This window comes from Monodelphis domestica, chromosome 4 (assembly GCF_027887165.1).
Source record: "Monodelphis domestica isolate mMonDom1 chromosome 4, mMonDom1.pri, whole genome shotgun sequence".
Classification (NCBI taxonomy): domain Eukaryota; kingdom Metazoa; phylum Chordata; class Mammalia; order Didelphimorphia; family Didelphidae; genus Monodelphis; species Monodelphis domestica.
The window spans coordinates 221,258,707-221,285,074 of NC_077230.1; the positions used below are offsets into that span (position 1 = coordinate 221,258,707).

The 26,368-nt window shown below is 34.1% G+C and overlaps 1 protein-coding gene across 2 annotated transcripts in view; it reads right to left on the minus strand.

Moving 5' to 3' along the window:
- The window catches only part of SATB2 (SATB homeobox 2), a 235,898-nt gene that overhangs the window by 100,169 nt on the left and 109,361 nt on the right, over positions 1-26,368 (minus strand). For both annotated transcript variants that reach the window (XM_007494572.3, XM_001379413.4), the window contains exon 7: positions 7,023-7,495. In XM_007494572.3, the coding sequence (XP_007494634.1) occupies positions 7,023-7,495 (473 nt within the window). The remainder of the gene's footprint in view (positions 1-7,022; positions 7,496-26,368) is intronic.

A 26,368-nucleotide genomic window follows, 5' to 3' on the forward strand; every position in this document is an offset into this window, starting at 1 on the left:
ATACCTGGGAAACATTTCTATTCAAAATCCTTCCTATGCCTCAAATTCAATATATTCACAAACACTGAATTCTATCACATAGTTGCATTATCATTTTGACTTTCTATTTCTGTTAATAGTATTTTTGTCATCCAGGTCCAAAACTTGTCATTTTTTACTCTCCTTTAATTTTATGTTCTTTTTCATTGAACATTTAATCATATTCCATTTTTATTTAATAAAGAATAAAATCATGAATTATTTTATTTTATTGTAATTTCATTTTAGATTTTAATAATCAAAAAGCACGCAAAAATCAAAGCCACTGTATACATTTAGCCACTACATTCTATAAATTCTACCTTTCCAATGTTTTTTGCACTCTATATCCTTACTACTACCACTCCAGTTTAGGTGCTTACTTTCTGCCTAGATTATCATGATAGCTTCTTAACAAGTCATTCTGCCTCTGTTCCCTCCATAAACCAAACTAGTCTATGCCCTGTTATCAAATTAATCTTCTTAATGCAGAAATCTAATCATTCCCTTCCCTGATAAAATTTTTTAAATAAACAAAAAATTTCAATGGCTCCCTATTGCCTACTAAATAAAATCCAAATGCATTAGTCTGCCAGCCAAGTTGCTCCACAATCTGGCTCCAACTACTTTTCCAAATTTATTTCACTCTGCTTACATGCACATGCGCACATGCACCTACACACATGCACGCATACACACACATTAAATTTTATCATTTGCCAGCCGCTGAACACACTTCCTACTTTTATGTCTCTGATCTTATCATTTGTAAATAGAAGCACTTACTCTAGTCACCCCCAGGCCCCCACCCCCACCCCCTGCCAACCTGTTGAAATTCTTATTCTTCAGATTCTGGTTCCAGTTCTGTCTTCTTCATGAAGCTTTCCCTGATCCCCTTATCTGGCATGTTTTCTCTATCTCCTCTGAACTCCTTAGCTTTCTTATACACTGATGCTCTAGTCTGCATTAGATATATGTCTGCGTATGCAGTGTGTGTGATATTTCTCTACTAAATGGTAAACTCCATGAAGACATAAATAATGTCTTTTTTTATATACCTGCCTCCCTATGTCTTACATATTATAGAAACTCAACAATTGTTTTTTGTCTCAAAGTCTAGGGAACACCTAATTTCTCGTCTGAGACAACTAAAAAAGGGGTGTTAGTAAAAGTCACAGTTGCAGTGGGTGAACATTTAGACAGTAGAAAATGAGTGCCCAAATAAGGAAACTGTGCAGTAATAAATAGCATGGAACCTCCACTTAGATCACCATCCTGCTATCAGATGGTGATAGTTCCTCGACTCTGCTATTCTGGAAGATATTAATACTAACAGAATAATCTTTTAATCTATGAACTCAAGCCAGTGAGTCTGAAATGAAACCTTGCTATTTTCAAAAGCAAGCAGTATCATGTCTACCCTCTTTATTAATTTAATGTTTTGGAATCAAAGGCTTGCATATTATTTATTTCAAAACTCAATAAAATGTTCATGCCTGATCTGCAACATTTCATATTTAGAGTCAATCTTTCAATGGATGGACTTCCTTTTTCATACAGGTTTTCACCTGTGATCTTATAACCAAAGCATTGGACCATGGAGTCAAGACCCCTGGGATATACATCCATCTCTGTTACTGTGTGACTTTCCTGGTCTTGGTAATGTGATTGACTATAGAAACCAGTAGATATCATTTGATAATAACTTTGAAAAATATGGAAGAAATTTTCTCTATATGTATGATAGTAATGGAATTTTTACTGCATGAAGCTGTTTAATTAAACAAAAGAGTTCAAAGAGATCTTTTCTGGAAAAAAAAGAACCAAGAAAAGCACCAGTTGACAGTCTGGAATGATAAAGTCTGCCTTTTATCCCAATGATTTCAATATATTTCCACACATTACTCCTCCCAAGGGCACTATTAATGTGTCATTTTCAAATTCAAGATGTTGATCGAGGAAGGCCTCTTGAAATCTTAAGCTTTGGTAATTTGGGGCATGTGCATGATACAAACTGTAAGCAAACTATGAAAGTCTAACTAGTGCCATCTTACATGATGATATTCAAGTTCCTTGCTTTTTAACAAAACTGCCAACTTCTGTGATAGCCAATTTTCCAATTCATTGAAAACATTCTCCAGTTGCTGCATGATTTCATAAATTGTATTTGCCATCCTGGTGCTAAGTTCCTCTTGATATGTAGTTCTGATAAGTAAACAGCAGCTTTAATATGTTAATATGTTTAATATGTTCCCATAAAAAAGTAATCAAATAAGGACAGGTCAGGTAAAGGAGCCACATGCAGAAGGATTTTTAACACACTATCAGAGAAGACCTAGGCTGCATTTCCCTAATCATCCAAAAAAGTTACAATTAGTGCCAAGTCAGTGATGATTTTCAAAGTTAACTGAAGAGAGATACCAAATTAGTGGCTCTACTGTTACTGAATCATATTAAAATTGTTCTTCTACTGAAATCATGGTGTTCACACAGAGGTCGGAAGAAGCTATACAAGATCATTCACAAGGTTTCTCTGAAGAACTTTGGTGTTGATTGTGAGACATGGGAGACAGTGGCATAGAATCATCTAGCAGGGCGTGTGCCCACATCAAAGAAGCCACTGTGCTCTATGAGCAAAGCAGAATTGCAGCAACCGAAACTAAACAGGAGATATGCAAATTTAGAGACATCTCCACTCCAAATGCTGATATGGACTATTTGTACCTGACCTGTGGTAGAATCTTCTCGGTTCTTATATTGGTTTATTCAGCCACAGTCAGACACACGATGCTATATAGTGATCTCGACATAGTTATGTCATTTTGTTCCTCTTAGAACAAAGTACAAAAGTATAAGCAATTGTCCCAGTGAGGTTATCCAACACATACAAAAAAAAATGGCAATTAAGGGTAGGATTAAAGTGAGGAGAAGGCACAAAGGAATGATTTTAAAAACTATATTCTATATAAATCAGATATTTGCAACTACCTCATCAAAAAAAATAAAATAATATAATTGCTTTAACTGATAGAAGAAAGGCCATCTTATGACAGTACTAGGATATCAGAATCATTTGAGTATTTACATATAATTTCACTTTTCTGATACTGTATTGCTCTAAGTCACATGTGACAAGGCATTTTTTCCAATGGATTTAGCATAGTTTGGATCAAAGCTTCCTCTACTTCATTTAACAGATTTGTTTGGATGGAAGGTCCTGAGGGAGGGACAATGCTAGTAAGAGGGGATCTCTGAGCATCTGAATATGTAGGTCACTGGATTTTCAAATAAATTATACAATAGTTTATCTATTAAGCAATCTTCACTGTACATATTTTATGAAGCTATACTTAATTATGGGCTAATGTATATCCCCAAAACATGCTTTGGCAAAATTAAGTCTTTACAGAGTTATAAAACTGCATTACATAAGAACTGTACAGAAAGACCAAGTGTCAAGTGATTCAAACTGAGATCTTGTAAAGATGTCAATGTAGTAAAGTAAGCAAGCAAATCACCAGGAAACCATGAATCTAATCTGTGACAGGGAGTACTTCAAACTTTAGAGAAATTCAGACTCTTGGAAAGTTAGAATGGTTGATTTTAAAATTCAGCTATAACATAATATGCTAGCATTGGCCTTCAGGTTTCTTTATCCATTGATTTCATCAATGCCATTATTGACATGACTCTGGACATAAGACTATTAAATATATGTGAGCACATATATATGTTTTGCATACAGTTTGTTTCTACATGCTCCATAATCTAGCTAATAACACCCCCACAAAATTAAAAATTTAAATATATTACAGAGTTTTTTAATTTAATGAAGTTAGGCAACAATCATATAACCCCAGATCCGATGCCTTTTTAGGAGTAGGTATTGAAAGTAAAATCTAAAGACTAAGAATTATTTCTTGATTGATTCTGTCAAAGATGAACAATATCATTCTTTAAACTTGACTCAGGACGAAGTAGACTAGTGCTTTTATAATCCTCTTGAATTATAAAAGATCAAAAGGTAGTAATACACAAATATGCAGGTAAATTTTTCATTCAAGATGAATATAAATAAAATGAGGGAAATACAGGATATTATAAAATAAAATAATATAAGTTATAAATTGAGGTCCTAATCCCAGCTAAAATACTTGCTACCTGTGTGACTTTTGGCAAGTGATTATATATCTCTCTGTCCTTCATTTTCTTCATTTATAAAATGAAAGGATTAGACTAAATAATCTCTGAGGTCTTATGCAGCTCAAAATCATATGCTGTCCATGTACCCATGGGCACCAACCTGAAGTCTAAAACTATTTTGTGACCGAGGCTTTGATGATCTCCTAGAGATTACCACTTGACTTATATGAATCCTGTGCCCATGTTATAGATCTGGTTTCCTAGTATGGTGATTTTCAGGATTGTTTATCATGTGAATTTAGTCCTCCAAGGCACTGTTAATCAAGCCTGATGTTTCATATTTATAAGAATTTTCCCTTCCCAAGAACAAAAATGATTTATCTTTATCCTCTTTTTTTAAGACCATATATGTTTGTATCCTTAAATTAAAGGAAATAATATAAGGGGGGGGGGAGTAAAAAAAGACATAAACTATCATATTCATCAAAGCAAGCTTGATGTGATTCCATAGAGAACAAAGGGAAGAATTTGCCTTAAAGTGTAGTGGAGAGTCAACGTTTCAAACAAGCTGTATTTTTGTGGGTTTATTTAATTACACTTGATTGATTAAATTGTATTAAAGACAGTCACTGAGAGGAAAGAAAGCTCTATTAATTAACTTTATTATTTTACATCATTATTTAACTGATAGAGCTAAAAAGGTACTGGGTCAGATTTACAAGGAGGCATTTGGCTTAATTAAAAACTTTGTCTTTGGAGAAATTCCTTCAAAAAGGTTAACTATAAGGAATGAGTAACTTTGCTTTTTAAAGGAAAGAGCAGGGAAGTATTTTGATGATGCTATATTCTTTAATTATGAATATTATGCACATTTATTTTTTTAAATGCATCATAACTTGCCTTTCTGTGCAACTATCTAAATGATTATGGAAATATAACAAACTATATAGTTTGGGTTTTTTTAAGATTTGATGTTAAACATGTGATGGACATAACTGAACTATTTGCTGAATCTGCCCAATGTATTAAAAATACATTACATTCAATAGAAAAACACGTAAGTTCAAAGATTATAAGTTGTGGTTGGTGTCCATCAAAAACAGGATGGTTTTTAATTCTCGCTGCTATCTAAAGATATGAGGTAAAGATTCTTTTCAAATAGGAATTGTTACTATTCTGTGTTGTCTCCTAAGATATTGCATCATATTTAAATGTCTGATTTCAGAAAGAAAAGTGAACTTCTCATTAAAAAATCACCATTTTAGGGAAAATTAAAAAAAAAACAACAAAGTTTAGTTTCCTGGTAAATTAAGCTCAATCATAAGTCCAATGACTTCCTGCTTAAGTTCAAAATATGTCATTCTGTCAATATCATCTAACTTGATTATGTCAGGCTTTATATACAACAAGTTATGATCTCCATGGAATGAAAAATTCTTCTAAATTAAAAACAGAATTTTAAAAGGAAATACACATACATTCTTATATAGTTTCCACTTGATACCTTCAAGGTTATTCCATGAAGTCAAAATCACACTGATTGAAAGTGATTTTTCTGGATAGAGCCATCTTAAAATGTTAAAGGAAGAATAAAAATAACAAAACTGTGCTTCCATGCTTCAATCAGAGCCTTTTAAACTTGTCATTTTCAAGATAATAATGTCCCCCCAAAACCATTAATCCATAAAAATGAACAAAAGACACAAGTTAAGAACAACCATCAGGTGACCAAACTGTACACCCACATTCCAAGAGAGTCTATAATCCTGCCTCATTTCATTTGGATAAAAAGTATTGCCTTCTGGATTTTAACTCTCCAGTCACTGACTCACCATGCTATGCTGTAATAGTCACTCACACCTCCCCATCCCTCCCCCAAAAGTCTTGGATGCTTCCTTGGGACCCTGGATTCTGGTAAGTAAGCTTTTGTGCCCTATCTTACCCAGAACTAAGTTTCCACATCACTTTCTGGACATCTCCTCATTTTGTTATCATCATCCCAAAATTCCAATCTCTCCACAAAACCTTATGGCAGTCTTAGAAGTTGCCCCTTGATCCTCAGTTCTGACAAGGCAGCTTTCATCTAAAGCCTCTTTCCAAGCATCTCTATACTTATACCACACCTGTATTCAGAGATTTCCTTTATCTATTTTCCTCTGCATCTAGGAAATTAAGATCCTTGATTGAAAGGCTTATCTTTCCTGATTTTGTTTTTGCCCTCAGTGCTTATGTAAAGGCTTAGAACATAGTAAGCACTTAATACAAATCTTATTATTTATTATAATGCTTCTTTATGTACTTAAATGATCATTTATGGAAGCTAAACAAAGTATATTTAAATATAAGAAAACCCAAAATTAGATTCTAAACTCATTCTTCTGATTTTAATTTGGGGATACTTCATCAAAATGCAATGTAACAGTATTATTAGAGAAAACTAGTCTTTTTTTAAATTTAATTCTGATTACTATAAACCAGAGCAATGTTGATGAAAGACTTTGGGTCAATTATGGAGAGAAATAGAGCAATTAAGAGCAATTAAAAATTAAAATTCACAACCTTCTTTGAATTAAACTCACTATCAAATCATTTTTAAAAGTTTTTTGAGAAAAATAATTCATAAACAATGAGTTTAATATTAATTTATGTTATGTTGCCATTAAATATAGACATAGAATAGAAAATTTGAAGCCACCAGCTAGGGATATTTAATTGTGCTGAAAACCTACCTTGTTCATATTGAAGGATTTATAGTGCTTATGTTAGACTATGATTTCCAAGGTGTTTTCTTACCACAGAATAAACCAATCATGTAACCCTTAACATTTGTGATGCAAGTAAAAAAGTAAAGAAAATACTACCTGTGTACGATTGAAAGCCACTCTAGCAAAAACAGCTTGGGAGACACTGGCTCTCTTCAGCTCATCTCTGACTTGCTGGTAGATATCTGGAGAAACTTCAACTGAAGAATTTGTTGGCTCCGGCTTAACTGCTCTCGGGATGGGGGGATGATTCAAGAACTGTTGGTTGATGGCTTGAGGGTGTTGGTGAGCCAAGAGTCGGCTAACAGCTATCTGTTGGTTTATCAGGTGGGCCATTGCTATTTGTTGCCTTACCAGTTGTGGACTAAGCTGGGGAGAAAGAAGACCGGGGCTCATGATAGGTTGTAATGTGGGCACTTGGTTTCGAATTGGAGTACTGTGGTGAATTTGGCTATGAGGAGACTGTTCATTAGTTTTTCCCAGGGTTGCCAGCTGGTTCATATTTGGTAAATGCATTGGACGTTGGCCCAGAACACAATAGTCTGAAAGGTTTTCTCTTTCCACTCTTTCCACTGTCAAAAGATAAAAATGAAATTTTGTTATTTTAAATCACATAGTTGCTGCCAAAATAGCTAATATTGAATAATCTTGTTACTGTCGTATGTATATTCGAACAGACTTCTTTTTTCCCCACTAAAAATGTGTACCTTCAGTGAAGAAAGCACCTTTGAAGTACTATATGGGGAAATAATTTCCACGCATGTAAAAAAGCCTCCACAATTAAAACATACTAGAAAAGATTCCAAAGCAAAATATTTGACTGCTTTTACTTTATTGAAATTACTTCAGGAACAAATTTTACTGAATAATCAAGAGAAAAATCAACAGCTATAAAATATGAACTCTTTCCACATTCAAAAGCTCAATCAACTCCCTGGGTTACTCTCATATAAAAGCACCAGCTGCTCTCTTCTTCTTGGCGTTTGTAAGCAACAGTGTGGTTCATAGTTATCAGGAAATGACAAAGACAATATCTCCTATGAAATTAACCATTACTTACTTTTATAGAAACTGTGAATACCATCATAAATAACTCTAAAACAGAGTATATTTTCATCTATCTATTCAATTGTTAGTTGTTTATAGAAAAACATTATTTGAAGGAATTATTTACTTTTAACAATGGCTGGGACAAAAATGCTACCCCAAAAAAGTATCTTATCAATATAAGTCATAAGATATCTCTATATAGAATTAAATTTACTCTAATGTGGCTTATCACTTTATTATCTATTTAGTGAGTAAGAGGATCAATTCATGAGAAGGTGGGAAGGTTGCCCTTGCTTGATAAAATAAAATGGTTGGAAGGTGGGGGAGAGAAAAAGGACTGACATTTCATCAACGCAGGTAGTCAACATTTTTCTTCAAAAATTTTTAAAGCTCAATTTCTAATTTAATCCTCTCAAAATTATTAGGATGATAGTAGTACTCCTTAGTGAATGAAAGTTCACAGTGCAAGTGCAACTTGTTGAGGATCTGTGATCACACTTTTTATGAGCAACACCTCTCAACAATCTCCTATTTAAGGAATACATGCTCATTAAACATAGAGCTAAGTGCTCTTAGAACCAAACCCAGCAGTACGAATAATGAAAATTCAAAAGAGCTATGAGATCCTGAGTCAATCTATACAAATTCTACAAAAGGAAATTCTTATTCTCATTATACAAAGGAAACAGAATCATCAAGTCCAAGCCTTGTGTTCAATCTCTAGAGCCACCCTCTTTCATGTTATCCAGATGGGCAAAATATCACAATATATATTTTCATCTGAGTCAGGATCAATTAAAGCAACAAATGATGATGCTTGATCTTAAAAAGATTCAAAAGCAGAAGTTTCAACCATTTTTTTCTCTCCACTCAAATTACATGACTTTTTAAGGAATTCCCAAATACTGGTGTTTGGGGATAAAAAATCTTTTAGGAACCCTACATTCTTTAACTCAATACTAATCACATTCTAAAATACGATGTTAATCATCTTCTACGATGTCTTTTCTCTCCCAATATGGCACACTTAAGCCAAAGAATATTCTATCAATAAGAGTGAGAAGTGGTTACAAAACATTTTGTGGTAATAAACACCTATACTTTTTACAAAGCCTCAACAGAACTTTGCAATATTCTTAAAAATTAAATGCTTACTACTCTTATTAACCAACATAGGGATGGTTTTTTTAAGTTTATATTTCAGATGATAATTTGTATTATCATGAAAATAACACATAGGCAACATTTAAATTATTGTCATCATATCCCTGTGATAGAGGTAGCCCAACTATTATTATATTCATTTTACAGATGAGAAAAATGAGGCAAAGAGAGTTAAGTACCTTGCCCAAGGTCTCACAGCTAGTGTTTAAGGCTAGATTTGAACTCAGGACAACTGTTCTTCTTGACACCAGGTCCAGCATTCAGATAGTCAAAAAAGTAGTGAATATTGGCATCAGTATTTGAACTCTGAAAATCTTACTCCAGTGCTCATATCATGACACGACTAGATTCTCAGATTACTTTTTTTTCCCCCAGAATGTAACTATGATGCAAACAACTGATTTAGTGATAAGGATGTGATTTTTTTGTGATCAATAAATGTCATAACTGGAAACAATAATAGAAGCTAATTTCCCTTACATGATTTTTTAAAAGAGAAATGTCATTTCCTGATTCATTCATAGATATGCATATTTGGGGGAGCTGTTTTAGTTAATCTTTTTTTGCTTTAATGTTTTGAAAATTTTATTTTCAAATTCAATGTAGTGTCTATAAATGTTTTTATAATTTTGCTGGAACCATCAGACTTGGACAAAAAGACAACTTACTTCATCAGGACACTAGAAGGAAACCCAAATTGGAGACAACTATAGTAAAATATGCATTTGGTAAGTAAAAGAGGTTTATAGGTTTGTTTGTTTTCCATTGTCAGTGTCTTGATCATTTTCTTGTATTTTAAAATTCTTTAAAATTCTTAATCTTCTAGCTACAGCATCTTGAACTAGAGGCCCTAGTGAACCTACCTAAGTTTGGGGCCTCCTCAGTATTTCTGATTGGCTCAGGGGAATCCAAAAAGATTTTGTTTCAGATCAGACTTCACAGGATTTAAATCACATTGCCGACTGGACATTCCAAGTAACTCAAGAGACATTATATTACAACCATTCCAGTTCACAGAGGGATTCTCTCAATCCGCACAGCTGGTTGATGGAAGTTATGCCATATATAGGATTTCAAGGTTATAGCAATTTCTCAAATTCCTACAAGCCATTCAGTTTTACAAAATACATTCTTTATAACCCTATGAGGTAATTTGGACAAGCATTATTATTGCCAATTTGCAGATCTGGAACCTTAAAGCTCAGGAAGGTGGTGACTCCTATTAATGGTCACCTGGCTACTAAGTAGAAAAGCAGGATTTGAATGGAGGTCCTTTGAGTTCAAATTCAGAGATCCAGAACAAATGTGCTCTGCAATGATGCTGAGCATTCATATGATTTAAGGCTTCTAAGCTCTTAGGTGATTAGCCAGAGAGTTAAAATAGTCTGAGGGAATTTGTTTAAAATACTAATGAAAGTGACTTTCATTACTTCATTTCATTACTTTAAAACTACATTCTATTTCAAGGTTTTCATGTCATTTTAGATAGCAAAAAAACATTTTTTTAATTCAAGTTATTTTAGTGACCGGTGTCAAAATAAGTGGAAAAATAAGACAAAGGTACATTTGGATATAGTTTTCTCTTGAGTTGTATGCAGTATGTCTAAGTTGCTTATATAATAATTTGATTATACTTTTAATTAATATTGCTCTATAAATATGAAAGCAGCTTCTTCTTTGCATTCATGTGTATTACTTTTTCTTATCCATAGCTTTCCTATTTAATCTATAAATTCAATTATTAAAAAGAAACCACCATGAATTTAAGTGGAAACCTATTATTTTAAAGTAATAGTCAATTTAATTCTATTTTATAGTATTACAGTAACCTGTGATTACCAGTCAGTCATAACTGAAAGGCTCAAAACCATTTAGAAACATATCATTAGCTCTCACGAAAGCTTTTCTAAGCAAGCAAATTAGCCATGTTTTACTATGGAAATCAGTAGTAAAAGGTGAGGTTCATTGTTTAAGGGTCATCCTATCAATTCATGGTCATAATGCAACTTTTAAAACACCTAATTAGTAGTTCTCTAAATCATAGTAAATTCTCAATTAACCAGCTAACCAAAGTACTCATTTTACTAAATTAGGATTCCCCCATCCCCACCCTATCCATTCTTTTTTCAAAGGAAAAACAAATACTAAATGAATATAAGGAGAAAAAATAGTTCTATTCCTCTTGTTCAGTGGTTTTCAGTCCTGTCCAATTCTTTGTGACTCAATTTGAGGTTTTTCTTGGCAAAAATAATTGATTGCCATTTCCTTCTTCAGATTTTTTTTTTTCAGATGAGAAAACTGAGGTAAACAGTGACTTGCTCAATATCTCACAGCTAGTATTTGAGGTCACATTTGAACTCAGGACAATTGTTCTTCCTGACTCCAGGTTCAACATTCCACCATGCCACCTAGATGCTCCAAATACTATTCTAGAAAATATCTTAAGGACAGTGTATATTTAGCATTACCTTGAAGCTTTAAAATTATATAATTCTAATTCCTTATACACTCTAAAACTATACAGATACTCAATAAGATTTGTTGTTCAGGATGGGGACCCTGAAACACTAAAAAACCCTGAATTATCAAAGCAAATTCAATGGGATTATAGGTACTATTACTCTGGCAAAAAGTAAGCTAATATATTTATAATTTTAATGAAAATTTAAAAGAGAAGTAGGAAAAAGATTAATGAAAAAATGTTTATTGGATCACTCTTAACTAAGCATTTCACTTAATCATGTTATAAATGTAACCAAACATCATGATTTGTTTAGTAGTTGAAAAACATTCTAAATGATTGAAAGAAAATTAACATACTTAGGAAGTTCAATTGTAAACGTTATATATATACCCCAACACTTGCCATTATTTATTGGAACTTCAGGAAAAAAACTGCATGCTGTCATTTTATTTTCAAGAGTCGTGTTTTTAAACATATTTTTGAGGAAAGTTTCTGCTATTTCATCTTTCATTTTTCATTTTTGTCCTCTGAGATTCTGGCAACTTCATAAGAAATTATTGATTTTTTCAATTTATAATACTCATTGAATACTTAATCTTATTCAAGTTAACATTAGACAGCTAATTTCATATTCTTAAAATTAAGTGGCTAATCATTTGAAAACTCCTCAGGAGTAGGGAATAGTTTCATTCATTGTAATATTTGAATCACAGTATGCAGCCTGGCACACAGTAGATTCTTAATAAATTCTTGTTGATTGATTGGTATCTAACTGTTTAAATATTTTATTGACTTTTATAAGGGTATAGCTATAAACAGGTTCAATTTTCTACCTGATTCCAACCTGATTGAAATGTTTTTACCAGAGCTCCTACTATTTCTCACTGGTTTATAAAGAAATTCAATTATTAATTTAGCTTGTAATGCTTTCTTTAAGAATTTTTCAAGAAACTTAAGTTAGGAAGAAGTCTTTACCAGAAGATAATTGTAGGTTCTGCAGTTTTCTTGAGCAAATTATTTGAGATTTGGGGCCCTCAATGAATTTGAATTTAAAAATTCCATCTTTGCCTCAGAGAGATAGAAAAAATTTTGTGAATGATCACAAAAATATTTAAAATTTTATCACAGGTATATCTATGTAAACACAAAATAATTTTCAAAACTTCCCATCAGATCTTCCTCTTTGGTTTGGTTTGGCTCAGCTCAGCTCAGCTCAGCTCTCTGCACTTGACCTCAGAACAGGTAGAAGAATGAAATTCCCCTGGGAAATTATGAACCATTTCAAGATTTCCTTTTCAGACTCAGATTAGGAAACCTGGTCATGACCCATCTAGCTTTATAATGGTGGTATCATAGTATATGATTCTTTCCTGGTTCAGGAAAAGAAAAACCTCCCAAAGAAAGGTCCATCAGAGTCTAGTTATCCCATCACTGGAAATGTAATAGAATCTCATAGTAAACATTTATCCCCAAAGTCCAAGACTTTGACTGATAGTTCTGCTAAAGAAAATAAGGTCAAGAAGACAGTCTAGAGTCAGGCACAGTTTCAGAAACTGCATGTCCAGTTCAACCAGAATCCATATATTAAAACTAAACAGATGTTTCAGCTACCCAGAGAAGTAGGAATGACTTCCAGATAGAATTCTTTCCAGATGCCTGACCCATCCCTTAAGAGCCCCAGAAGAACTCGAGTTATTGTCCAGTCTATCACGTCCTGGAAGCAGGACTAGAGAGGACAGAACCCTACTTATCCAATGAAGGGAAGGGATGAAGAGTCCTGGTATTTCTTCTCTCGTTTCAAACACCAGTAAGAGACAGCTCAGTTCCCAAATGGTGATTATCATCAAGAAATTGTTACAATTTCTGCAAACTGAAGGAAGTCTATAGATTGGATCAGTCGTGGAATTTATGCTCTTATAACAATATGTTTAGTAGGCAGTGAATAAAAGAAATTACCAATTCTGAGATTTTTCTTCATACGAACCATCCAGAGCAGGCCTGGTTAATGACCACTCTAAGGCCCACTCAACGACTGGAGAGTGCCTACTTAAAACTCTGATACCGTCAGAAACCACAGCTATGCTGTTCATTTCCTTTCTGCCTCACTCTCTAATCTACTGACGATGGCACTAGTCACACCGTTCACCATTTCCCATCTGGCTTCCCCCCTTGGACTTCAACATTGATTCCAGAAACTCATTTTCCTATAAGACAAAACCAACCCTAAAACTCACACCTTAGTACCCCAAGACCCTGGGGTCCCCTAGGTGGCACCAAGAACAGCGAGCCAGGCCTGGAGTCAAGAAGATTTGATTTCAAATATACCTTCACTTACTAGCTGTGTGAACCTGGGCAAGTCACTTAACTTTAGTTTGTCTCAGATTCTTCCTCTGTAAAATAGGGATGATTGTAGTGCTACCTCTCAGATAAGGATCATATGAGATAACTATAAAGTGCTTTGTATAGTGGCCAGCATATAATAAGGACTATATGTTAGTTATTGTAATTATTTAAAAATGATTGAAGTAAGAGATCTTCCTCCAGATCCTCCATTGAAGAAGGGAGTCAAAGGCAACAACTGATTGAAGGATTTCGACATGCCCCTTAGCAGAATTCCCTCCCCTCACCTTCCTCCCTCTACTTGTCAGCTTTTTTTTAATGGGTTATTTTTTTCTCATTAGATAGTGAACTCCTTACGGGCAAGGGCTGTCTTTTACCTTTCTTTGTATCGTGCCTGGTACATTATAGTTACTAAATAAATGTTTGTTGACTGATAAAAGTAAAAAAAAAAACTTTCCCTTCCACAACATTCTATTGCCCATTTCTATGCCTTTGCCCAGATTGCCTGTCCCTCACACCAGGAATATACTCCCTCATCATTTCCAGCTTCTGAAAAGGCTCAGCATAAACATTACCTTGAACATGAATTCAATCAAGTAATCAATAAGCACTTATTATGTCCTTGGAATTGTGCTAAACACTGGGAATACCTCCCCTTTCCTCAAAAAAGGAAGAAGAATAGTGCCTCCCTTCTAAGAGCTTCTATATTTATCATAAATCAGTATCTACAAGAAAAATAGAGAATTGATGGAAAATATAATTTAATCCCATAAGAAGCCTCCTGTGCTCATCTGGTAGACAATAAGGACCCTTCTCCACATCAATAAGTACTTTGTTTACTTCTCTTTTATGTCCCCATCAAAAACTATTTTTATTACTAGTTACTTATATACATATCCCATTTTCCTATAAGAGCATAAGCTCCATGAGAACAGAAAGAATAGCCTATGCTTTTTTTATAATATCATTGATCAACAAACAGTTGATGTTTAGTCAATCTATGCTTTAAGTTTTTAAATTGCACCAAATATCTACCCAAAAGGAAGAAAAACTGAATTGTTAGTTGAACAATGGGTTGTCTTAAAAGCCATAAAGAACCAGTCAGCCAGTTCTGGAATAGATGAATGAATCTTTCTCATTTAGACTGGATAATTCCTAGCCCTTAAAAACAAGTGATCCAAACCAAATGGATTTTCTCCTTCTCTAGGCTCCTGGGTATGCTATTTTCATGGGCTCAAAGTTACTACTGATTAACAAGCAAACCAGAGATTAACTTTCATGAAACTTGAAAGTTAAGAATTAAGAATTTTCCCTTTCAAATACCTCAATTTGAACTTGTAAGTTTAGGATCTTGAGACAGGTCACTTGTTGAACCCTACTCCTCTGGACTATCATCTCAGTGACCTATCTAGCTCAGAGCTTTTCAGCAAACAGTCACACTGGATAAAGGGGGAAGTGATGGTATTCCCAAGGCAATTTCTCCCTCAGAACACTTGCTTCCTCATTCAAATGCCTTTTCAAAGGACATAAACTGTTCCTAAAGTACCTTTCCCCAAAGAAAATATTTTCACAATTGTGATTCACGTGTACAAAGTGCTTTCGTTTTTCACAGATCACTTCTTTCCTCACAACAACATCCAAAGTAGGTGGTATGATTGTTTCCCCCTTTTAGAGATTAGGAAATGCATACTTAAACAAGCTAAGGGACTTGTCCAAGATCACACAGCTAATAAATTATCTAAGTCAAAATTCAGATAACCAAATACTCCTCACTCTAAGCTGTATCTTTCCACTGAGAAATAGTCCACTACAAAAGTCTAAAATTATAAATGGAAAGAAAAAGTTTGTGTAGGATCATGACTGTTTTTCAAAACTACCTAGAATTTCAAAAGACCACAGTGATCATAGGTTAAAGTAGTAGGTATTAAGTCTAAAAATGACTTTGAACTATGTTAGGATTAGAATCCTAGGTTTTTAATGAAAATATTTACAATGTGACCCTTTTGAAATGTGTTCTGACATATAACTGGTTTCAGTTTTCAAAAGCAGTTTTTCTGCCTGAAGAGGATGTATTTTAAGAAATGTTCTCTTGTTTAATAGAGAGGAACAGAAATACAATTCAATGGGAAATTTAGAGAATCTTTTAAGAAAAGATATTTCCTTATCCTCTAAGGTGCTTATGAAAATTTAAATGATCATAAATTGATGCTAAAGGTTTCACTAATATTATTATTAACATGTACCATACACAACTATAGAATACAATAAATGTTTATCAACTACTATGATCAGCACATTGTGTTAAGCACTGGAAAGAAACAAAGATAGGGTACTCCTCTACCTCTGAGAAGTTTATAATCTGGTACCAGAATAAGACAAAAATTGAGTTACAGTAGCTCTAATATGCAATCTTACATATGAAGCACATCAGAGATTTACTGCCCAGTAAAAATGCTATGAGAATTCTGAAGAAAGAGACCATCATGAATCAAGGATAATAGAGAAGGTATCAGAGGAAAACTAGTCTGGACTTCTCTTTTTAAAAATGGTAAAGAAATTCAATAGGTGAAAAACAGGAGGGAAAGTAATACCAGATAAGAAATAGTCTATGGAAAGGCAGAAAGGTATGAAAACATCTGGAAAACAGAGAGATATTCAATTTTCTGGACCTTAATAAAGGGATTATTATGAAACACATAATAGGGCCCTAATAAACAATGTCTAACTGATGGATATCCCTCTTTGATCACTATTTTGTCAGGTCAAAGGAATTTACGTAACTCAATAAAACTATGCCCAATTAGGACAGATCGTAGTGGAGAACTCTAGCAAAAGATGATCCACTAGGGAAGGAAATGACAAACCACTTCAGTATCTTTGTCAAGAAAATTCTATGGGCAGTATTGGGCCTGGTGTGCTACGGTCCAGAGGGTCATGATGATCAGGACATGATTGAATGAGTGAACAACAACAAACTGACTGATAGGGCCAGAAAGGCAATATGGCAATAGGTTATAAAATACTTTGAAATTCCAGGCATAGGAGTATAGATTTTATCTGGGAGGCAGTATAGATACACTGAATATTTCTAAGCAGCTGAATGACATAGTCATGTCATTGTTTAAGGAAAAACACTCTGGAAGTAAGAAGAAAGATGAACTGGAGTGGGAAGAGCATGCAGTCTGGTTAGCAGGCTCAAGTAACAATTCTGGTGAGAATGAAAGCATACAGAATGGTGATGACAATGAGAAGACAGAAAAAGCACATACTGTGGGACTGGAATCCAAGGATCAGGTAAATGACTGCATATGAGAGGTAAGGAAAAGTCAAAACTAGCCCCAAAACTCCAACTGAATGTGATATGGTGAATTTGGTAACTCTTGCATTTACAAAGACAACTTCTATTTAACTTTCAAGTTTACAAAGGAAGTTGACTTCATTAGTATCCTAAGTAGCCTCCAGAGAATACTGAAAAGAGCAAAGAACTCACCCCAAAGCCTCCATTTAAACATGGCTCCCAAGTCATTGTCCACCCAGCTGTCCTACTTTGAAATGGACTCCATTGTGCCATCAAACCAAATATTTTCTCTGAACCCATTATTTTTTAACTTCCTTTTTATATGGTGTCTTCCCCCCATTAGGCTGTAAGCTTCTTGAGAGCAGGGGCTATCTTTCTTTTTTGTCTTATATGCCAAGTGCCAAAGATAGTATCTGGTACTTAATAAATGTTTATTGACTGACTTTACAAGTGAGAGAAGCAAAATCTCCACTTTATATTGAAGACACTAAGGCTGTAAGTGACTTGTCCAGCTGGTTATCTGTAGAGCCAAGTCCAAAAGGCAGAGTAACCTTGTATGGTACAGAGAAAATAAGAAGTGACTCATGTGTATGAAGATGTGTGTCTAAAGATCCTGTCAGATAAAGACATACTGTAGGTCACACACAGAAAAGGAATATAAAATGTGGGTGCGCTAATTAGCATATTTATATATTAAATTTATATTTAGTGTTAGTCTTCTTTTAAGTCTTATACAGGTAAATCTTCTGTCTTAGACTTCATATTCAACACAATTATATTATCAAGGCCAGAATGACACAAACACTCTGACAGTTTTCACTGATTTGTTCACTGTGTTAATCAAAAGTACAGATATCTTTAAACCTGAAAAGCCAAGTAAGCAACTTAATAAATGTTTATTGAATGTAACCAAATAGAATTTCAGAGTGCATTAACCAGTCAGTTAATAAACATTTATTAACTGCTTACTATATGATAGGCAGTAGAAATACAAAGAATGGTAAAAGATGTTCCTGAATTCAAGAAGCTCACAAGGAGACAAGCAATCTATACTATATATCTGAGCCTGATGATTAATGATGAACCTGCACGGTTTTAAGCAAATAGATTAACAGGTGATATATTCTGCTCAATTGGAAAAAAAAGGCTTATTTCTTCATATCTGTGAATGATTTGTGTACATAATGTCTATATGTACACATATATGTAGAAAATAAGGAAAACAATGAGAGATGAATGTATGCTTTTCTAGAAGAATTCAATATAGCATATTCAGGAAGATATATCAATGAACTAAGCAAAGTTAGGGGTAAAATGTAATTTTGTTTATATTACAACCAAAAGAGTTAGGACCACTGAATCAGCAATCTGACCAGATTCACCATGTGAATAATGCCTATGAAAACATGGACAGCCATTTGTTCCAAATGATCCAGATGTCTAGCCCATGTAAATGATCATAAAACATCTGACCAAAGTGTGTGATGTATTATTAGCTGATGTAATTCCATAGCACAGTTTTAATTTCTGGTTAGTTGGTCATGTATTTTAGAAATATATTTTGTCCTCATCAGCAGGAAATGATATCAACTCTTCATACTAATCTCAATGTTTTCTTGTTTTGTTTGCTGAAAAAAATGAATATATATTTTTAAAAAATAGATGTCTAACACATGATTTAAAGACCATATTAGGATGACAGAATGATCAGGTAGAAATAGTGGACTGGGAGTGAGAAGATCTGGGTTCCAATCCTGGTTTTGACTAGCCCTATGGTCTCTGGTAAACGCTTAGCCTCTAAGGCCTCCTAGGACTCATCACTAAAAAGAAACAATTGAATTAGATAATATCAGAGATTCCTTTTACCTCTAAAATTTCCTTTTCCTGATAATGCATCAAATAGACTTTGCTAATATTCTTTACATATTCTGTAAACATACTGTATTTCTTTGAAAGCTTTAAAATCAAACCAGAATTCAAAGGGCAATTCATCTAGGACAGATACTGCCAAAAGAAATTTCAAGGGAAAAAAAAAACTCTCAAAACATTGGAGGAAAATGATAGCTATCAAATGCTGAAAATCAACACTGAGCAAAGCTAGGGGTCAACCATCTCTTTTCAATGTATTAAAATCACATAACAGGACTCTATAAAGATTAATGCCTACTAGATTTGTAGAAATTCTTTATCATTTTCCCCTTCTCAACCCTCTAAGATTTGCCCTCATCTTGATACTAGGAGAACCTAATTTTGACTGATGAGCTAGCTCTTCCCAAACTAAGCAATGAGAATGGGAAGTCAAGAAGCATTATGGGATTAGAGAGGGTATCATAACCTAAAGCAGAAGCTGCCAAAGGAGACATAATGAAAGTAGGTAAAAAGATTCTAGGACCATAGTGGTATAACTAAATTATTCAAAGACAAAGGACTAGACTGCATTACTAAAACTGCTTAGGACTTCGGACACCTGAGCCAAGAACCTTTTCTTTTTTTCTCTTACTTTTTCTCTCTCTTTGGACAGAGAGGCCCAATGCCTTCCTAAAAGACATAGAAAATTTATTCTGCTTTTAGAATTTTGTTTCTATTTCTGTGTTTAAATATTGATTTTATTTCTTAAGTTAGAAATTTATGAGCAAAAGCAGTTAGGCAATCACTTTATTAATATATAGTTATAGTTTTAGGAGCCCTTAGTATATTAGTTATTAAGTTGGAGAGTCCTTAGTCATTTTCCTCCCCATTGTGTACAAAACCTAAATCTGAAAGTAAAGCAATACTTCCTAACAGATGGGGCTAGAAAGTATCTGGCGGGGAAAGTTACAGTCAAGGGAAGGAGTAGTCAGGAGTTAGGGAGAGTGACAGTCTTGTTCACCCACAGAAGTAACACCATTACCCTACTGCTAGATACAAAACCTATTTCACAAAAAATAAAACTCTTTCCCTGACAGGCTAGACAATAGCGTGTAGTCCTAAAGTCAAATATACCCAATCATTGAAGAAAAACTCCTATTTGCTTTCATGTAGGGAGACAATTTAGGGGAGAAAATCGATTTCTAATATGAAATCTTTTCAATGTTAAAACAAATAGGGTTTGGGGGAAGCTAGGCTCACGTGCAGTATCTTTTCTTCTCAGACATCCATCCAGTACCATATAAAAAAAAAAACTATTACCAAAAGGTCTCACTAAATATAATTAAAGAAAATGTAAGCAGTTTGAAGTGACTAGAGGGCAAAAGAAAACGAAGCTCAACATATGGGTATCTTTTAGGACTCCCAAACCTAAATGGTTTTTTGTGTTTCTTTTTTTTAACCCTCTAAATTTGTTAAAGAAAATTTGTTTCTGAGTTGAGACCTTGCTTGGAAAGGCTCTGCCTCAGGCTGAATAGTCAGAGCCAAGTTATAATTTCCTAATAAAACAAGACTTGTAAGGGAAATGCTTCCAGCCCTAGAACCAAAGCTGTACCAGTGGGCATTGTGATCATACCACATGACTGGTTTTCTTGGGTAGACTTTCCTCTTATTATCAGCATCCTTTTTCCATCATTTAAACTCCACAGGAACACATACCTTGACTGTAAAGTAATTTTGTTTCTGATACCTCTGCCAGTTTGGTAATAAAAAATCTCAAACTATTATGCTGCCTGGAAAAAATTAATATGATCCCACTTCACTAGCACTATAGTCTCAATTCTTCTTTTCTGAATATTATTGCATTTTTACTTTCAAACTGTTCACTGTCAGTTTACTTCCTTCACTCATTAGGGATATTTTTAGAAAATCAAAGAGTATAAATACTTATGTAGCTAATTATATTTTAAGTTCATTTCTATTTTAATTATAAAGCTGTGTTCTTAATAGAAGAGGGGAATAATGTGTTTCAGTATATGATAAGAAATCTTATTCAAATTATGAGGGGCAAAGGGAGACCACTAAGATATTATGAGAAAAAGAAATTTTCCAATAAGTTGAGTAGATCCTCTAAGAAAGATTTGGAGGGAACATGGATGAGAAATTGTGAATGGGTCATTTATGATCAATAAATCCATGAACAGGTGTTCACACCCCTTCAAAGTTTCAATGACTTCTTAAATTCACATCCAGCAGAATTTTCTCTTTGTCAATATGCTACGTTAATGGATGTAATTCTTCCACATAACTTTGGAAACAAATTAAATCAAATGAACATTAATCCACATGTTAGCTATATAAAAATTAAAATCTCATCTCTTGTTTAAAAATACAAATAATTTCAATTTTACTAAGAAATGGAAATAGAACAGGACTCTATGGGACTTGAAGGCAAAAGACTTAGGTATTTTCTTGAACAGAAAATGTCTTAAAAGATTAACTTTCTTAAATGATATAAGCAAACCCTAATACACATTTAATAAGAAATGCAATACAGTCTTTAAAGCAGAGTTGTCCCACTTCCAGTAAATGTTTGTTAATCTCAGGGACTAGTTAATAATCAGAGATTTCTCTTAGAACCTCTTTATTATTTTTATGTTTCTGTAATAGTCAGTACTTTAGGAAGAATTTTCTGCAGTTAATAGAATATAGTTAGCATTCATGCAGCATGCTCTATTCAGAGATCAAATATGAATCCTGGATTATACTTTATTATATGTGTAAATAAGAACCCATACTAAGTGAATATGTCCATACCTAAACTAATCTATGCTAAAGAACAAAGAAGAGTAGTGGCATTTATTTGTGGGAGTTAGGTGCATTTTAATGTCAGAAAAACATTTCTGTTGCAATATCTACCAATCAGAAGGTTCTGATGATTTAAATATATTCTGTAGCTTTATTGCCAGGATAGAGAAACCAGGGACAATGTGGAAGAAGCATGAAGTAGAAACAGACAAAACATTTAAACTTATACCACAAAGCAGCTTTGTCTTTGGGACTTTAAATCTGCTCCTCCCCACAACTATTCAGGACAGGACCAGAATTTATGGGAAGCCTAAGATCTAGTTTAATCTAAGAGCTCCTTCCAAAGTGGTTCTGGAACATCAACTATGCCTTTGAACTAGTCTGATAATTTGAGAGGAGGGATAAGGGAGCAAGTATTTGTTAAGCACCTGCTATGTGCCAGGCACTATGCTAAGTACTTTGCAAACATTTCATTTGATTCTCACAACAATTCTGTGAGTCAGGTGCTAGTATTATTACTCTCATTTTAGAGATAAGGAAACTAAAGCAGAAAGAGATGAAATAAGTTGCCCAGGTATACATAGCCAGTAAGTGTCTCAGGTAGGCTTTGAACTCAGATTTTCCTGACTCCAAACCCAGCACTCTATGTATTGTGCCAGCATGTGCCTCTGTAATACAACAAACCTTCAAGACATTATAGGCTTTTTAACAGACCCTTGGGTTGGTTTTTAGTCATGATCTGATACAAACCCTTATCAGACTCTAAAAACCCCACCAGAGCTCAATCAGGAGTCCTGGAGCATTGGCCAAGGAATCTCATATCTTGATAGCTCAATTAAACATTCTAAAAGATCCCTCCCCCCATTTTCCCCTCCTGACCATCTCTGTGTAACATCTGTTTTGAAAGACCTTGGTGCTTTCTGTTCTTGGCTTTTCGTTTCATAAAATTCAGCAACGCCACCCTGAGAGGTAAAGTAGACATCTTCATTTTATGCCTAACAGAACATACAACAAGACCACACTTTCCAGGAACCAAACCTGCCTGGGTTGATTTAAAAGAAGGGCTATGTGCATAGACAGTAGACATAGGCACACACATACAAGATGGAAAAAGTAACAAGATGACTTCTGCAAAGGCAATGTACCTCATTGCAATATACTTTTTATACCTTTTTACTGCAAAATTATAGAGGTCCGTCCAGCGGCCCCTCTGAGGATCCAAGGTCTCTGCCCAGATATGGCACACATTTCTATGGCTTTCTTGATTTAGGGCTGCTAAGGCAAAGGGACCAGATAGAATTGATCACTAGCAAGTTATTGACATGTTTTCAATGGCTAGACTGACTTACACCTGTCCTCCCTCCACTTTCACTCTCTGGGCCCGAGTATTCCTTGCCACTTAAACTTCAAGAAAAACGGGCTGCTGGTATTCCTTTTAATTCTTTCTGCCAGCCTACTAGAAGGGTGTTTCTGTGATGTATCCTTGACAAGACCAAGCAATGTGATCAGGTGGTCAAGTTTACCTTTTTAAATACTTAAGCACAAAGTCTATATAAACATACAATGTTGTTTCCTGCTTCTTTGGTCTGTTGTGAATGACAATATTCTGACCAAAGAAGCACCTGCACAGCTAGAACTAAACCTTCTTCTGCCCAGATAGGAAAAAAAAAAAAAACACGCACACACTTCATTATTTTAATCTGGTCTGAACAGGATCTGAGACAAGGCCATTCAGACAGTATTGTAATGATATTAAAGTGATTGTCCTACCTGGGACCCAAGGCCATTCAGACAGGATTGTAATAATATTAAAGTGATTGTCCTGCCATGTTTAAAGGTCTGGACTCTCTTGTGGCATAAGCCAGGGGAAACACTGAATTTTCTTTCCAATATTGAGCCACCACTTTATAAATGACAGAATCATTTTAGGGTACAAGAGGTGCTTTAAATGTGGTAACTTTATATCATTTCAACTATAATGATCATAATTACTTATTTCTTTTAATCACAACCCACTTAACCACTTTAGTGCAGAGGAATAGTTCAAGGAGTTTAATTTCCATTCAACATCTAATCTTCATGTTTACCAAAACCCTTCACGGGCTTTGTTTACTGTCTGCTCGCTGGCCTGGACGTTTGATCTTACAAGACTGGATCAGACAGGGTCAGATAAAACACTGATTACTGGAATAAGGCAGTCATGGTAAGTAACACTGATTTTTGAAAATCACCCCAGCTTCCATATTTTGCAAATAAACTCAAATGCACAAATGTGACAGATTTATCTTGCAAAATAATAAGGAAAAAAGATGGCAGTAAAGTGATTATGCATTCTACTCTAACTTCAGGAAAGGAAGAACATGGTTTATTCTACTCTGTCTAGGGATAGCATTAAGTGACAAATAATTTTTTGACAGATTCAACAACATTGAGATGAACTTCCAATGACTCCTTACTTTCTAATTCATGGACCATACATGACAATGAATTTAAGATTCTGAACTGCCCAAACATTACAAAACAACTTGCTTAATGCTCAGTGGTAGTAGAAAAAAAACAACAACTTTTAAGTACAAACCAAGTTGGTATCCATTAAATCACTAATTCCTCATTCTGAATCATCTGATATAGGTATTTCTTTGCTGATCCACTCTCTTGTCCAGCACTTAGAACATAGTAGGTGTTTAATAAAATGCTTGCCAATTAATACTCTGGTTGCTCCACAGAAGTAGAACCCAGGAAATGTTTAGAATTTGATGGTATTTGTAAACTACATAATTAATATTGTATAATAATAAATGGGATGAAATAAGTATACTTATTTCGAGTTCATAATATGCTAAGATCAGCTATCAAAGGAAATGTTTCTTAAAAAGATTTGTTCCTCTTGGTTGAGCAAAATTCTTAAAATTAAAAACTATTGTATAAAGCACATTTATTAAAGGTAATATTATAAAAAATAAATATTTGTTTCAGTATAGATTACATCCAGTAATCCAGCACTAAAAATAATACTTGGGGCTAAGAGCAAAACTCCTAATAATTAAACAACCATTACCATGTTCTCTATAGGAAGAAATAAACTCAAAATTGTGAGCTTACAAAACAGTCAGCTAGATGGGGACTGACATTATAGCACTGTGTGTGGAATAATAAAGAGTGATTTCTTAACCATTGTATCATTCTTCACAATATGCCTTGACATCACAAAACAACTAGGTAGCTGACTTAAAGAATTAGAAACAGGGACATACAAAAGCAGCCTATTCATTTATTTTTTAAAAGCATTGATACAAACTTCAATACCTCTGAGTAAATCATAACTGTCTTTGAAATTAAAGAGAAAAGAAAACAAGCTATCCTAATATGATCATTATAGAAAAGAAAGCTAACATACTAAGTAAAACCAACTTGGGACTTTTTAAAGAATAAGTGTAAATACTTCAACTATATTTACAGTTAGTTCAACAAAATGCATACTGAGAATGTTTACTTCAAATTCTATACAATTCCATTTGTATATAGTTTTTACATCTGTTGTTAATGATATCAAATTATTGATTATTCATTTTCTCATATTTATTTAAGCATTAGGTATAGAATCTGCAATCTGATGCTTTTTCTTCCTTCTAGAGGACTTTTATTTTTGCTGGGTTTTAGTCTTATTTACTTTGATCTTTCAGAGTATATAATTATTTTACTGTTTATTTATTTCTATGAGAAAGGAAAAAAGTTTGACCTAAGAGATCTATATGTGGCAATTTGTAACGGAATCACATAGCTTATGTTTAGGAAATCATGGTTTTGATTAAGAAGCAACCATTTAGTTCCCACTGTTTTATTAAAACAGACATTAGCAGATAATAGGAAACATATTTAACACTGTACCCTGTGTTTAGCTTGTGACATCACTAAGGTTATTTTGAAATTCTCTTCTGTGCTGCATATCTTCCATTGTACATAGAAACTGGCTGCTAGGGGTGGGAACTGAGAGAAGAGCACAGAAGCCAGACCTTTGTATTCCCAAGCAGAATTCTGTTTTTTTCTAATACTGTTTTCCAGATTTGGAAAATCATGGACCTCTTCTAAATTTGGGAGGGAAGTAGCATATGTGAATTTATACCAAAATCATCTTTTTCACGTATGAAATGTGTCATCATATAAACTGAACCGGGACTGAAAAAATTAATCACACAAAAGAGATGGCACTAAACCTAATATACCAGAAAAAATGCAACAATTTCCTTTAATGGGAGTTGAAAGTTATTCAAATCAAGTTCTCTAGATGTTTATTTTCCATATATCACTATACCTGTCATGGATTCTTTATTTTTCCTCCCACTCCTTTGGTTGATGAATCAACACCATTTGAACTGTTTTATGGCAGCTTGTGTTTACTTCACACATACCTTAACCTTCCCTTTTCTCCTCCTCCTACTCTCTCTCTCTCTCTCTCTCTCTCTCTCTCTCTCTCTC